Genomic DNA, 15257 nt, shown 5'->3' on the forward strand with positions numbered 1-15257 from the left:
GTTCTCTGTGAGCCAGCACCCGTGGTAGCACTGCCATAATAGCAACATCGCCATTTAAATTTTTTTTAACCACTGCCCTTGCGCGGTTTAAAATGGCATTTTATAAATTAGATATTCAGCACAGTTACAGGTCCTTTCGGCCCACAAGATTACGCTGCCCAATTACACCCTATTGACCAACAATCCCTGTATGTTTCGAACAGTGGGGAAAACCCACGCAGACACGGGGAGGACACACAAACTCCTCACAGACAGCGCGGGATTGGAACCTAGGTCGCTAAGGCCATAATAGCGTTGTGCTAATCTGTTCCGCTCACTTCGGCTACGTCCAACCAAATATGAAGAGTACAAATTACGTTTTGGCCTCTGACAATTATGAGACAAATGATTCGCCAGTATAAAGGCTCCAAAATTCATGCCCTAAATTGGCATTATTTGGGGTTTCAACACAATTTCATGAATATGTGCCATAGGGGCGGGATTGGTAGCGTAACAGTTAGCCCAAAGCTATTACGGCACCAGTGACCTTGGTTCGAATCTGGCACTGTCCAGAAGGAGTCTGTACATTCTCCCCATGACCTGTGTGGGTTTCCTCTGGTACTCCCACCATTCAATTGGATGTAATTGGGCGACACAGACTCTGAAGGGCCTGTAACGTCTAAATCTAAATTTAGTCCAGAAGGAAAATGCTCCCAACCTCACTGGAGGACTCAGTGCATCAGTCTACATCATGAAATATAGAAGATAGGAGCAGGAGTAGGTCATTCACCCTTCGAGCCTGTTCCGCCATTCAATGAGATCATGGCTGATCTTAAAGTTCAGTACCCTGTCCCCGCCTTCTCTCCGTAACCCTTAATTCCCTTATACTGAAGAAATATATCTAATTCCCTCTTAAATATATTCAATGAACCTGCCTCTACTGCTCTCTGTGTCAATGAATTCCACAGATTCACCACCCTCTGGGTAAAGAAATTCCTCCTCATCTCGGTTCTAAATGGGTTGCCTATTATCCTCGAACCATTGCCCCGGGTTCTGGACTCCCCACTATTGGAAACATCCCTTCCGCATCCATTCTGTCCAGTCCTGCTAGAATTTTATATGTCTCTATGCGATCCCCTCTCAATCTTCTAAACTCCAGCGAGTACAATCCCAAATTGCGCAATCTTTCCTCATAGGTTATTCCTGCCATTCCAGGTATCAGCCTGGTGAATCGCCTTTGCACTCCCTCCATTGCAAAAACATCCTTCCTCAGATAAGGCGACCAAAACTGCACACAATACTCCAGGTGTGGTCTCACCAAGGCCCTGGACAGCTGCAGTAAGGTATCCTTGTTCCTATACTCAAACCCTTTTGATATGAAGGCCAACATACCATTTGCCTTTTTAACCGCCTGCTGTACCTGCATGCTCGCCTTCAGTGACTGGTGCACAAGAACCCCAAGGTCTCTCTGCACTTCCCCATCTCCTAATCTATTGCCATTCAAATAGTAATCTGCCCTCCGGTTTGTATGACCAAAGTGGATAACCTCACATTTATCCACATTGTAGAGCATTTGCCATGTATCTGCCCAGTCCCACAATTTATCCAAATCACACTGGAACTTCCTGACCCCCCTCTTCAGTGCACACAACCCCTCCTAGCTTAGTGTCATCTGCAAATTTGGAGATATTACATCCAATCATCTAGATCATTAATGTAAATTGTGAACAGCTGGGGTCCCAGTACACATCCCTGTGGCACCCCACTGGTCACCGCCTGCCACTCAGAAAACGAGCCATTTATCCCAACTCTCTGTCTTCTATCTGCCAGCCAGTTCTCAATCCACATCAATACCTTGCTCCCAATCCCATGAGCCTTAATTTTGCATGCCAGTCGTTTATGTGGGACCTTATCAAAGGCCTTTTGGAAGTCCAGGTGCACCACATCCACTGGCTATCCCCCATCTATTTTACCTGTCACCATCTCAAAGAATTCCAATAGATTTGTCAAGCACTATTTACCTTTTGTAAATCCATGTTGACTCTGTCCAATCCCTTCTCTGCTAGTCATATGCGCCACTATTACATCCTTAATAATGGATTCCATCATTTTGCCCACTACTGATGTAAGGCTCACTGTCCTATAATTCTCCTGAAGCAACAGCTTGCACCTTCAGCCTTCAAAGTTGCTGATCGACCCACCGGGTTCTCCTAGTTTCTCGTGACAACTGAGTCCTTTATCATTTTTTTTAAAAACAACTTTTTGCGCTGTCCCTTGCTGAATGCAAATTTGCAAAGAGGATGTAGAGAAGGATGCAGAGGTCCTTGTCAAGGTTCATCCCCAGTGGCAGCGTGACAGGACTCTCTGATCTATGGGCTATTCCTGGAGACAGACGTCTAGAGGTGCTGAAGGACCATCGACTCGGCAAAAGCCAAGGCAGATCCAAAATCTATCAGTCTTCCAGCACACAGAGGTGTTGGTGCTGAAATGCTGTCGACTAGCAGGCTGTAGTAATACGTGCTGAGGGAGCAGCCAATACGAGGGCACTGTGGGGAAGGACCACATTCTAGAATCATCTGTCACTGGGCATTGAGGGACTGAGACCGAGGGGAAGCCCCACAAACCACAGAAGGAAGGGGGAGTAATGACGAGGCCGTTACTCTTGTATCAACAGTGCCACATGGCAAATTAGAGAACAAGTGTGACACTAATGTTTCAAAAAGACCACAGTTTTTTGTACAGAATTTTATTGTAAATAGTTTATATTGAGGGAAAAATTTGAATTTGATGTCAGGGTGAAATCTGAGAGAAAGGGGTAATTTCTAAGGGGTTCAGATTGAGCAGTAAATGTCAAACTATATCTTTCCACTCACATAACGCCTACCCCATAGGTGTTCTGTGATTAGTAAAGGATTCCTTAGAGGTTTTTGGCGTGAGACAAGTTCAGGAGAAGTGCATCTCGAGTGATGGGTCTTTGGACAAAGAGATTGTCTCCAGGATCAGCAAGGCTCTGGGGGTGTGGGGTGGGGAGCTGTGTACCAAAGTGCTCAATCAACACAATGTCGCCATCTCCACAAAGCTGGAAGTCTACAGAGCTGTGGTCATCCCTTCTCCCCTATATGGATGTGAGTCCTGGACTCTGTAACGACGTCACATCAAAGAACTGGAGAAATTCCATAAGTGCCCTCCGTTCCATCCTTGGCTTCTGTTGGCAAGAGCATGCCTCCAACCTGGAGGTTTTGGGTCACTTGAAGTCCACTAGCATTGAGTCCCTGATCATCAGAACCCAGATGGGTGGGACACATCATTAGAATGGACGACCACCTCACCAGCTGCTCTGCAGAGAATTGAAGACCCAAAGGTTGTCCATGCAAGATCTATAAAGACGCTGTGAAGGAAACCCTATGCTACTGTGGCATCCTGTCAGGAGAACTAGAAGTTGCGGCTGCTGATAGGTCATGCGGGCGAGCTCTGTGCTATGAAGCCTAAGCCAGTTTCAAACTCAGGCGGTGCCAAAAACTGATGGAAAACCAATAACGGTGTCACGAAATAGCATCCACCATTATGATAACGCCCCCATGCTGGACCATCACTTCCAGACTGGGATGGCAGAGTCACCTTCGTGTCCACAGATGAACTGCACAACAATGTATCTTCCTCAAACTGAAGGACGACCAATATATAATATAATCTTAAAGTGTTCTGTGAGTGAGGGGAGAAAAGGTTGAGAACCACTGCTCTAGACCCAATTGTTACTGAAATATTTGACTTGAGAAAAATTATAATTGAGCCATTTCCTTTGGAGTTCTGAAACCATGCATATAACAAGTCAATGAAGGACGATTAAAACAATGATTTTCAAACTTTTTCTTCCAGCTCACATACCAGCCTAAAAAATCCCTTACTAATCACAGAACACCTGTGGCATAGGGATTTCTTAAGGTGGTATGTGAGTGGAAAGAAAAAGTTCGAATCCACGCTGCTGAAGATCCAACTGCGCTGGGTAGGTCACGTCTCCAGAATGGAGGACCATCGCCTTCCCAAGATCGTGTTATATGGCGAGCTCTCCACTGGCCACCATGACAGAGGTGCACCAAAGAGGTACAAGGACTGCCTAAAGAAATCTCTTGGTGCCTGCCACATTGACCACCACCAGTGGGCTGATACCGCCTCAAACTGTGCATCTTGGCACCTCACAGTTCAGCGGGCAGCAACCTCCTTGAAGAAGACCGCAGAGCCCACCTCACTGACAAAAGACAAAGGAGGAAAAACCCAACACCCAACCCCAACCAACCAATTTTTCCCTGCAACCGCTGCAACTGTGTCTGCCTGTCCCGCATCAGACTTGTCGACCACAAACGAGCCTGCAGCAGACGTTGACATTTACCCCTCCATAAATCTTCGTCCGCGAAGCCAAGCCAAAGAAAAGAAAAGAAAAAATGTGAGTGGAAAGAAAAAGTTTGAAAACCCACTGAGGGAGTAAATTCAAGCAAGCTTTTCCAGTGAGGGTGGATGAGGCAAGAACTAGAGGACATGGGGTTAAGGGTGAAAGGGGAAAGGCCCTGGCAGCAGATGGGATGGTAACAGGGGAATTGAGGGAAAGAATTGGTTGTAATATGCGAAACTTAACCAAGTTTGTGTTGCGGGGGTTTTTGTTTTTAAATTTTTATTTTTCACACTATAAAACATATAGATCAAGATACATACATTTTCCTTCTTAAATATATACAGTGTCGTTTTCTCCCCCCTTCCCTCTCCTCCCCTCCCTCCCTCCCTACCTCCCCTCCCACTTATTTAAAGTTCAGAAAATAAGATATATTAAACCGATCAAACAATGTTGTCACTCAATAAAAATAAACAAGAAATTCCACTGAGTCAGTTCTTTTCATTCTCTTCTCCTTCTGTCATTTTAGGTGGTAGATGTCCACGGTAGGTTTTCTTAAATTATTTCTTAAATTATGTTATTTTTTCTAATGGAATACATTTATTCATTTCTATATACCATTGTTGTATTCTCAAGTTATCTTCTAATTTCCAGACTGACATAATACATTTTTTTGCTACAGCTAGGGCTATCATAACAAATCTTTTTTGTGCACCATCCAAATCAAGTCCAAATTCTTTGTTTTTTATGTTACTTAGGAGGAAGATCTCTGGTTTTTTTGGTATATTGCATTCTGTGATTTTATTTAATATCTGGTTTAGATCTTCCCAAAATTTTTTCACTTTCTCACATGTCCAAATTGCATGAATTGTTGTTCCCATTTCCTTTTTGCAGCGAAAACATCTGTCAGATACTGTTGGATCCCATTTATTTAACTTTTGAGGTGTAATATATAGCCTATGTATCCAGTTATATTGTATCATGCGTAACCTCGCATTTATTGTATTTCTCATAGTTCCTGAGCATAACTTCTCCCATGTTTCATTCTTTATCTTTATGTTTAGATCTTGTTCCCATTTTTGTTTAGTTTTACCATTTGTTTCCTCATTCTCCTTTTCTTGTAGTTTAATATACATGTTTGTTACAAATTTTTTGATTATCATTGTGTCTGTAATCACATATTCAAAATTACTTCTCTCTGGTAACCTCAGACTGCTTCCAATTTGTCCTTCAAGTAGGATTTCAGTTGGTAGTATGCCAACACTGTATCGTGAGTTATATTATATTTATCCTTCATTTGTTCAAAGGATAATAATTTATTTCCCGAAAAACAATTTTCTATTCTTTTGATCCCTTTTTTCTCCCATTCTCTAAAGGAAAGGTTATCTATTGTAAAAGGGATTAGCTGATTTTGCATCAGTATTAGTTTGGTAGCTGGTAATTTGTTTTATTCCTTTCTACATGAATCTTCTTCCAAATATTGAGCAGATGATGTAATACTGGAGAATTCCTACATTGGACCAATTTTTCATCCCATTTATATAATATATGTTCAGGTATCTTCTTCCCTATTTTATCTAGTTCTAATCTAGTCCAATCTGGCTTTTCCCTTGTTTGATAAAAATCTGATAGGTATCTTAATTGTGCGGCTCTATAATAATTTTTAAAGTTTGGCAGTTGTAAGCCTCCTTGTTTATACCGTTCTGTTAATTTATCTAGTGCTATCCTCGGTTTCCCCCCTTTCCATAAAAATTTCCTTATTATTTTCTTTAACTCCTTGAAGAAAATTTATGTCAAGTGTATTGGCAATGCCTGAAATAGGTATTGAATCCTTGGGAAAATGTTCATTTTAATATAGTTTATTCTTCCTATTAGTGTTAGTGGTAAGTCTTTCCAATGCTTTAAGTCGTCTTGTAATTTTTTCATTAGTGGATAATAATTGAGTTTATATAGATGGCCGAGGTTTTTATTTATTTGTATACCTAGGTATCGTGTTGCTTGCGTTTGCCATCTGAATGGTGATTCTTTCTTAAATTTTGAGAAATCCGCATTATTCATTGGTGTTGTGGGGGTTGATTCAAATCCAGGCCCAAGATGTGGAGAGGCCATCTCTGAAATCACTGTTTATTATTACAACTGCTGAATTCGTAGTCTGTTTTGCCCTTGTTTTGTAGGATTCTTTATTGCCCCATAACAGTCAGCAAATGGCATGAGGGGGGTGGATGTTGCTTGGAGGTTTGTGTAAGAATATTTAAAGAGTGCAGGGAAGTTGCCAGCGCTTGAATTGAGTGACAGGTTAGGTTCAGTGTTCGTGGGCGATTGGCTCTCGATTAGTGAAGACATCAAAGTTTACAGGAGAAGGCAGGAAAATGGGGGTGGAAAGGAAGAATCTACATATTTGTACAGCTGTGGTGGAAAGGATGCTGACCGGCTGCATCTCGGCCTGGTATGGGGGCAAAAAGACCTGCTAAAGGTAATGGATGCAGGCCAGGATATCACAGGTAAAACTCTCCCTACCATCGAGAACATCTACAGGTAAAGAATTTCAGGACTTATTAATTCCTTTACTGATGCATGTATTAAAACAGGCGACAGAGGTTTGTTCTTTTCTGGATTCTTTTTCTAAAGCATTTATTACAGTCATTCTTAAGAAAGATATATAGGGACCCATTAAAAGCAGGGTCTTATGGACCTATTTCCTTATTGAATGTTGATTGTAAAATTGTAGCAAAGGATCTAGCTAATAGGTTAGCTAAATATTTACCAGATTTAATCCATGTCGATCAAGCAGGTTTTATTAAAAAATCGATATTCAGCAGATGATCTTGTAAAGTTGATTTCTTTAATCAGTGCTTCTCAGGAGCAATCTGACCAACCCATGGTTATTTCTCTCGATGCAGAGAAGCCCTTTGATAGAGTAGAGTGGAGTTTTTTATTTAAAGTTTTGGAGAAATTCAATTTACTGGTTGGATTAAAGCTTTGTATAGAAGTCCCACTGCTAGGGTTCTGACAGATATCTTCACCTTTTACGTTAAGTAGACCAGCTCTATTTGCATTGATTAATGATCCTCTGGCTCAAATGGTTAGACAAGATAGTAATATTAAAGGTATTAAGGTGAAATCTGATGAATTTAAAATAAATTTGTTTGCAGATGATGTTTTGATATATTTAACACAACCCTTGAAATCTGAGGAATCTGCATGATAGATTGGAGCAGTATGGTGAAATATCGGGTTATAAAATTAATTGGGAAAAGAGTGAGATTATGCCTTTATCTGAAATTTGTAGGCATATTGTGTAATTTAAATGGTTTGATCGGATTAATTCTTTAGGTATTATGATAGATAATAATTATAATAATTTATATGAATTGAATTACCTAACTTTACTGTCTGAACTTAAATATGATTTGACTCGATGGAAAGATTTACCTATAACATTAATTGTATTAAAATTAATATCTTTGCTAGAATTCAATATTTTTTTCAATCTATTCCCTGCAAGATTCCTCAAAAATATTTTAAAGGCGTAACTGCTTTGCTGAGGAGGTTTTTATGGAAAGGTAAAATGGTATCATTACAGAAATTAATGAGAAGGGTTGCAACTTCCTCATTTTCAGAATTATTATGAATCAGCACAGTTGAAATTTATTAACAGGATGTTCTAAGTGGATTAACCTTTGATATGGGCTAATAGTCAATTATCTCAGATTGGTGAGAAGAAGATGGATCCATTTCTTTATGGATGGAATTCTCAGTTATTAAGTAATTATAATTTGGTTCTTTTGAAACATTTATGGAGTAAAAAAAATGAAGTTATAGGTACTCAAGGAAAAATTTTGGGTAAAACCCCTTTGTTTCAAAATAAGCTTTTTCCTTTTACACTTAATAATCAACTTTTGAAGTTGTGGGATCAGAAAGATATTAAATTGGTAGAAGATTATTATGAAGCAGGATATTTTATTTCAAAGAATGAAAGAGAAATATGACATATCTTCGAATACTCTTTTTTCTTATGATCAAATTAAAGTCTTATTGTTGGATAATTTTGGGCAAAGATTTGCCCATATCTGTTTCTCAGGATGATTGGATGAATTTATGTGAGGATAGTATGACTAAAATTGTAAATGTAAGGTATTGATTGATTCATTATAATTTTCTTCATCAATTATATTGAACCCTGGAGAAATTAAGGAAATATCAGTTCATTTCTTTGGATTTATATTTTAGATGTTGTGATAGAGTATATAGAAATGTTTTTGGGATATAAATTGGGAAAGATTTGTTAGAGTAGGTCGCATACAAACACTTTAAAACAGATCTTTGTTGAAATACTGGAGCTCTGCCCCATGCTAGACATATCAGCTTCACAGCTTTTGCAAGAGCTTTGAAGAGTGCTCAAGAGACTTTCTCTCACAGAGGGAGAGAGAGAGACCCACAGAGATCACTTCCAGTGTTACAGCCAGCAGAAGTAGCTGGGACTGGAACAGGACAAGCTGGCAAGCTTGTGGAAAACCATATTTGGAAGGCGGGTTGTAAGTGCCTGGTTCAGCCTGGTCAAAGCCCTTATGGTTCATACAAGAGGAGTGGACTGGCTGTCTAATGTTTCACTTGGAATAAGAGAAACAAGAAGGAACTCTGTGGTGACCTGAAAGAAAGAGGTTGTCATCTGGAAAACCCTGTTGAAGCAAGTTTCTTCGGCAAGATACTGGAGTGGCTGATGGAAGTAAATGTACAACAAATCTCTCTCTGAAAACCGACAAGAACCTTCCTGAGCGGTGACCATTAACCTTTCAAGCACCAAAGCCTGGTGAACTTTATAAATGTTATGTGATCTCTTATTTCTTCTTTGGGGGGTGGGTGGGTTAGGATAGGGGGTGGGGGTTGTTTGAGATATTATTTACAAAAATATGTATGTATTTTGTTTTTCCTTCAGTTTTTTTATTGTATAATTTACCATGATTAGGAAATAAAATTTAAAAAAAACATCTATGGAGAACGCTGCCCTCGGAGAGCAGCAGCAATCATGAAGGATCCACACTACCCAACACATGCTCTGTTCTCACTGCTGCCATCAGGAAAGAGGTATCGGGGCCACAAGACTCGTCCCTCCAGGTTCAGGAGCAGTTGCTACCCTTCCACCATCAGACTCCTCAACGACAAACTCAATCAGGGACTCATTTAAGGACTCTTCTGCATTTTGTTATTTTTTTCTATATATTATGCAGTCAGTTTGTTTACATGTGTACGTTGTGTACAGTTTATTTTGCATGACTAAGAAGTGGTAATTCTGCCTCGCCCGCAGTAAAAAGGATCTCAGGGTTGTATGTGATGTATGTACATACAAATCTGAATCCATCAGCCATAGTTCAAATGGAGGGGCAGAATTGATAGGCTGCAGCCTATCTCATCTGGTGCTTATTCCTTGGAGCATGAGAGAATGAGAGAGGAATTTCTAAGGGGTGTAAATAGAGTAAATGCAAGCAGGCTTTTCCACTGAGGGTGGGTGAGGCAAGAACTAGAGAACATGGGTTAAGGGGAAATGTTTAGGGGAAACATTAGGAGAATCAGGACGAGCTGCCAGCTGAACTGGTGAATATGTGCTTGATTTTGTCAATGAAGAAAAATTCGGATAGGAGATGTATGGAGGGCTATGGTCTGGGTGCAGATCAATGGGACAAGGCAGAATCAATAGCTCAGCTTAGACCAGATGGGCCGAAGGGCCTGTTTTTGTGCTGTCATGTTCTATGGTTCCAGGGCTGGTTCATCTGGGAGGACATATGGGATTTATCCTATCTACTTGCATTTCTCTCACCTTGCAGGTGACGGTGTTCAAACGCTACAGTGACTTCAAAAAGCTTCACGGTGAACTGTCCTACATCCACAGAAACCTGTTCAGGAAACTGGAAGAGTTCCCGGTTTTCCCAAAAGCCCAGGTGTTCGGTAAGTCCATGTGTCCATTAACTTTCATCTCTTTCTCCTGTCTCAGACTGAATGATCTTAGTGTGATGGTTTTGGGGTTGATAAGGTACTGTAGGGAGAGAGCAGGGCTGTGGGTCTCATTTTGGACTGATACGGGCCTGTGGGGAGAGAATGGAGCATTGGGTCTAGTGTAAGATTGATATGCGACTGTAGGGTGAGAATGGCAGTGAGATTTGTTTTGTACTGATACAGGTCTATGGGGAGAGAGCAAGGCAGATGGACTAGTTTCGGACTGATACAGATCTGTAGGGAGAGAGAAGGGCAGTGGGATTAGTTTTGGACTGATGTGGGAAGAGAGCAGAGCAGTGAGACTAGCTTTGGACTGTTAGAGACTGAAACAGGTCTGTGGGGAGAGAGTGGGGCACTGGGATTATTTTATTACTGATGCATGTCTGTGAGGAGAAAGTGGGGTAGTGGGATTAGTTTATTATTGATGCAGGTCTGTGGGGAGAGAGTTGGGGAGTAAGATTAGTACAGGGCAGTGGGAGAGCGGGGCAGTGGAATTAGTTACAGACTGATACAGGGCAGTGGGAGAGAGCGGGGCAGTGAGATTAGTTAGAGACCGATAAGGGGTAATGGGGAGAGAGTGGGGCAGTGGGATTAGTTAGAGACCGATAAGGGGTAATGGGGAGAGAGTGGGGCAGTGGGATTAGTTTCAGATTGATATGGGGCAGAAGGAGACCAGGGCAGTGGGATTAGTTACAGTCTGATACAGGGCAGTGGGATTAGTACAGACTGATACGGGGCAGTGGGGAGAGAGTGGGGCAGTGGGATTAGTTACAGCCTGATGCAGTTCTGTGGGGAGAGCAGGGCAGTGGGATTAGATTTGGACTGATACAGGTCTGTGGGGAGAGAGCGGGGCAGTAGGATTAGTTACAGAATGATTCAGGTCTGTGGGGAGTGAGTAGGACACTGGGATTATTTTATTACTGTGTGTGTGTGTGTGTGTGTGTGTGTATTACATGTCTGTGGAGAGAGAACAGGGCAGTGGGTCTAGAGCAGATTTGCTCTGCCTTGATGCTGATGTCCTGTGTGGAATAGCAGAGACCACCCAACCTCTGGAGTGGCCTCACCAGGAGTGTTTCAGCCTACCCCTACCTCTCCTACCCAGTACGGTATTGCAAGAATCTATGCGGAGGGGCCCATCCACCTCCACCCTCTGCTTCCTGATGTCACTGCCCCCAGCTTGAACTTCGAAGGGGGCGCCCCTTCACTGGACACCTGCTTCTCGCCGCAGCTGAGTCCTCCCATGTCATTCCCCCAAATACCCGGCCGTAAGTGCCCACGCTGAATGTCCTGGGGTGGCTGGAGTGACCGGCGCTTTGGCCCGTGTTTGTGGCGCTCGCAGCCACGGCTGAACATACGCCATTAAGTGCTTGTCTCCCGTCTCAGGGCGCTTTGACCAGGACGTGATCGAAGAGCGGCGCCGGTGCGCAGAGGCGATGCTGCAGTTCACCGTCAACATCCCCGCGCTCTACAACAGCCCGCAGCTGAAAGACTTCTTCAAGGTGTCAGACCATTGGGGTCTCACATTACTTTCAGATCCCTGTAAACCTGGGTATGGTGTCCCACCAATAAATTGTTCTCCTGTGGATAGAAAAGTCCGGAGAAGATTCACTAGGATCTTGCTGAAATTTGAGAAACTGGGTACAGGGAAAGGTTAAACAGGTTAGGACTTTATTCCCTGGAGCACAGAGCATAGAACACATCAATTACAGGCCCTTCAGCCCATGGTGTTGTGCTGACCTATGTATACCTACTCAAAAATCTAACCCTTCCCTCCCTCATACATAACCCCCCTATTGTTCTTATATCCATGTGTCTGTCTAAAAGAAAAATGTCCCAATTGTACCAGCCTCCACCACCACCCCCTGCAGTCTTTGGTGTAGCGGGGCTGAACAGTTGGCATAGCAGTTAACGCAATGCCTTTACAGTGCCAGCGATCAGGACCAGGGTTCGAATCCCGCACTGTCTGCACGTTCTCCCTGTGTCTGCATGGGTTTCCCGCAGGGGGTCTGGTTTACTCCCAACTTTCAAAACGTACCAAGGGTGAAGGTTAATTGAGTGTAAATTGAACGGCGTGGACTCGTGGCCCGAAATGGCCTGTTACTGCGCTGTATGTCTAAATTTTAAAAACGTATTCCAGACATCCACCACTTTCTGTGTGGAAAAACCTACCCCTGTCTTCTCTCATAATTATTCCTCCACTCACCTTGTACAGTTTGTTGGTCTCACCCTGGGAAAAAGGCGCTGGTTTTTTTGACTTATCAATGCCTCATGTAATCTTGTAGTCACCTCTCATCCTTCATTGCTCGAAAGCTCTGTTACCCTCGCATCATATGACACATTCTCCAATCCAATCCTGGTAAATCTCTGCACCCTCTCCATTAGCTTCCACTTCCTGTAATGAGCAGAACTGAACACAATGCTCATGTCCTGTAATAAAACAGAAATGTAATATTACACAAAATTGCCTTTAGTCCGTCATAAGGCAAAGATTCACCACGAGCATCTCCTGCCACCACTTACATTCAGAGCAAGAGACAAAAGAGTCCCTTCAGAGTCCCTTGAGTGTCCGTGGATTTGCCTCCAGTTCTGCAGCCACATAGTCTTCTGTTCCAACCGGCGACCTGAGCTCCAGATCCATACCCACACAACATGAGAACCTTGAGGAGACCTTTCCCTCTGCTCAGATGCCTGGTTCCCATGAGCCTGTCTCCAGCAGTCTGTGTGGGTACCTTGACTGCTAAGCCCCCTCGCTGGTCCACCGCTGTGGTCACCATCCTGTAGGATTGTCTCCTCTAGGGGTGTTCTCCTAGTTTTCGGGTGTCCTGCGCCAGTCCGCTGCTCCCCTGGAATGTGCAACCCTTGGTGGCCGCTGCTGTGCCCAGACCCCTTGGTCACTGGATTTAAAATAATCAGCTCCTTTAATAGGCTGTTTAACGCCTGTACGGAGCCCTTGGCAGTCGGACTGGGCAGTAGGATCCTTTGGAGCACCGCTGTGTCTCCACTCCCCACTCTCCCCAAGACTGCAGCAGCCCAGGTACAGACATCAGACGTGGCAATTCTCCGAAGGGTTCAAAAGCCCGGTCCTAATGTTGACAGTTCTGCACAGGCTTTAAATGGCCTGATAAAGGACCCATGTGAGCTCTGCGCCCAAGATGGCAGCGTCTGTGCACTGCAGCTGGCCACGAGGGGTTGCAGACTCCAGGGGAGCAGGCCAGCAGTAACGAGGAGAACACCCCCTCTCCGCCTCCCCCCCCCCCCCCCCATTGAGAAGGAGGAGCAGAGAAGAAGACCCCATGGCAGTGGACCAGCAAGGAGATCCACACTGAAGGACCCACACTGGCTGCAGGCAACGTGCAGTTTGGGGACCCACATGGGCTGCAGGCTCATGGGAAACGGGTATGGAGCCAGGATTTGGGAGGGTGCTAAGGGCAAGAAGGACCTTGGGCGCTGAAGACTTCCTAATCGTGTGGGATGCTCAGATCTGGAGCTTGGGTGGCCGAAGGATCGAGCTGAAGTCTGCGCTGGAGACACTCGGTGACTCTAAAGGCCCTCTTGTTTCTTTTTCTCTCGGACTGTAAGACAACACTAATGGTGACTCTTTGCAATATTACATGTTCTGCACTGTTCTGTAAGAGAGACATTAGACCATGTAGTTACAACGAGAAAACTGGAAGGAAAAAGAAACAGAGGCAGACGGGGAATGAAAACGAAAGATTGGTTCACATCATAGTTGGAAATAGGGGAGGCAACACCTACGATTCGCAGAGTCAGAGACAGTGGTGGATGGAGAGACATGATTGGCCACGCCGAATGGCAAGGCACTGAACGAATATGACAAGAAAGGAATCTGAAAGCACAATTTGGACAGATACCTAGATGGGAGGGGTTATAGAGGTCTATGGTCCAGGTGCAGGTCAGTGGGACAAGGCAATTAAGTAGTTTAGAAACGGAGAAATAGGTGCAGGAGGAGGCCATTTGACCCTTCAAGCCTACATTGCCATTCAATATGATCATGGCCGATCAGTAACCAGTTTCTGCCTTCTCCCCATACCCCTTGATCCCCATACCCCTTGATCCCCTTAATCACAAAGGCCAGATCTAACCTACTCTTAAATATTGCCTCAACTGCTTCCTGTGGCAAAGAATTCCACAGATCCACCACCTTCTTGAGAGAAGAAATTTTTCCTCATCTCAGTTTTTAAAACTTCCCCCTTATCCTTAAACTGTGACCCCAGGTCCTGGTTTTTCCTACCTGCGTCTAGTCTGTCTAATCCTTTAAGAATTTTAAATGTTTCTATAAGATCCCCCCTCAATATTCTAAATTCCAGAGAGTTCAAGCCTAGTCGATCCAACCTTTCTTCACATGCAAGTCCTTCCATCCCTGGTATCAGTCTAGTGAATCTTCTCTGCACCCCCTCCATGGCGAGGATGTTCTTCCTCAGTTAAGGTGACCAAATCTGCATGCAGTACTCCAGGTGTGGTCTCACCAAGGCCCTGTCCAGCTGCAGCAGGATCTCCCTACTCCTGGACTCAAATCCTCTTGCTATGAACGCCAACATAGCATTCACCCACCTCCCCACCTGCTGCACCTGCACGCCCACCCCACTTTCAACGACTGGTTCACAGCAACTCCCCTTTTCCTAAACAGATACCATTTAGGTAATAATGCTCTTTCCTTTTCTTACCTCCAAAATGGATAACCAAGACTAGACTAGATGAGCTGAAGGACCTGTTTTTGTTCTCTGGTTCTATACGCCTCTAATCAGCTGCCTCTCTTCCTTTATCGCTTAAAAGAGAAAAGGCCCCAGAGGGTTGGAGCTGCTTCTTTTTATGTTGTACGTTAATGATTTGGATTATGGCTCTGTGCCCAAGTTTGCAATGATGTTTCAGCACAGACTAGAGG

At 43.7% G+C, this 15257-nt stretch overlaps 1 protein-coding gene across 3 annotated transcripts in view; it reads left to right on the forward strand.

The window, feature by feature from the left end:
- Window positions 1-15257, forward strand: part of snx15 (sorting nexin 15) — a 174958-nt gene that overhangs the window by 109805 nt on the left and 49896 nt on the right. For 2 of the 3 annotated variants that reach the window (XM_069893833.1, XM_069893832.1), the window contains 2 exons: window positions 10186-10306; window positions 11738-11853. In XM_069893833.1, coding sequence (XP_069749934.1) covers window positions 10186-10306; window positions 11738-11853 — 237 coding nt within the window. Of the gene's footprint in view, window positions 1-4892; window positions 4909-10185; window positions 10307-11737; window positions 11854-15257 lie in introns of all 3 variants that reach the window. The other variant, XM_069893834.1, reaches the window with a different exon arrangement.

The sequence above is a fragment of the Narcine bancroftii genome, chromosome 8, assembly GCF_036971445.1.
Source record: "Narcine bancroftii isolate sNarBan1 chromosome 8, sNarBan1.hap1, whole genome shotgun sequence".
Taxonomy (NCBI): domain Eukaryota; kingdom Metazoa; phylum Chordata; class Chondrichthyes; order Torpediniformes; family Narcinidae; genus Narcine; species Narcine bancroftii.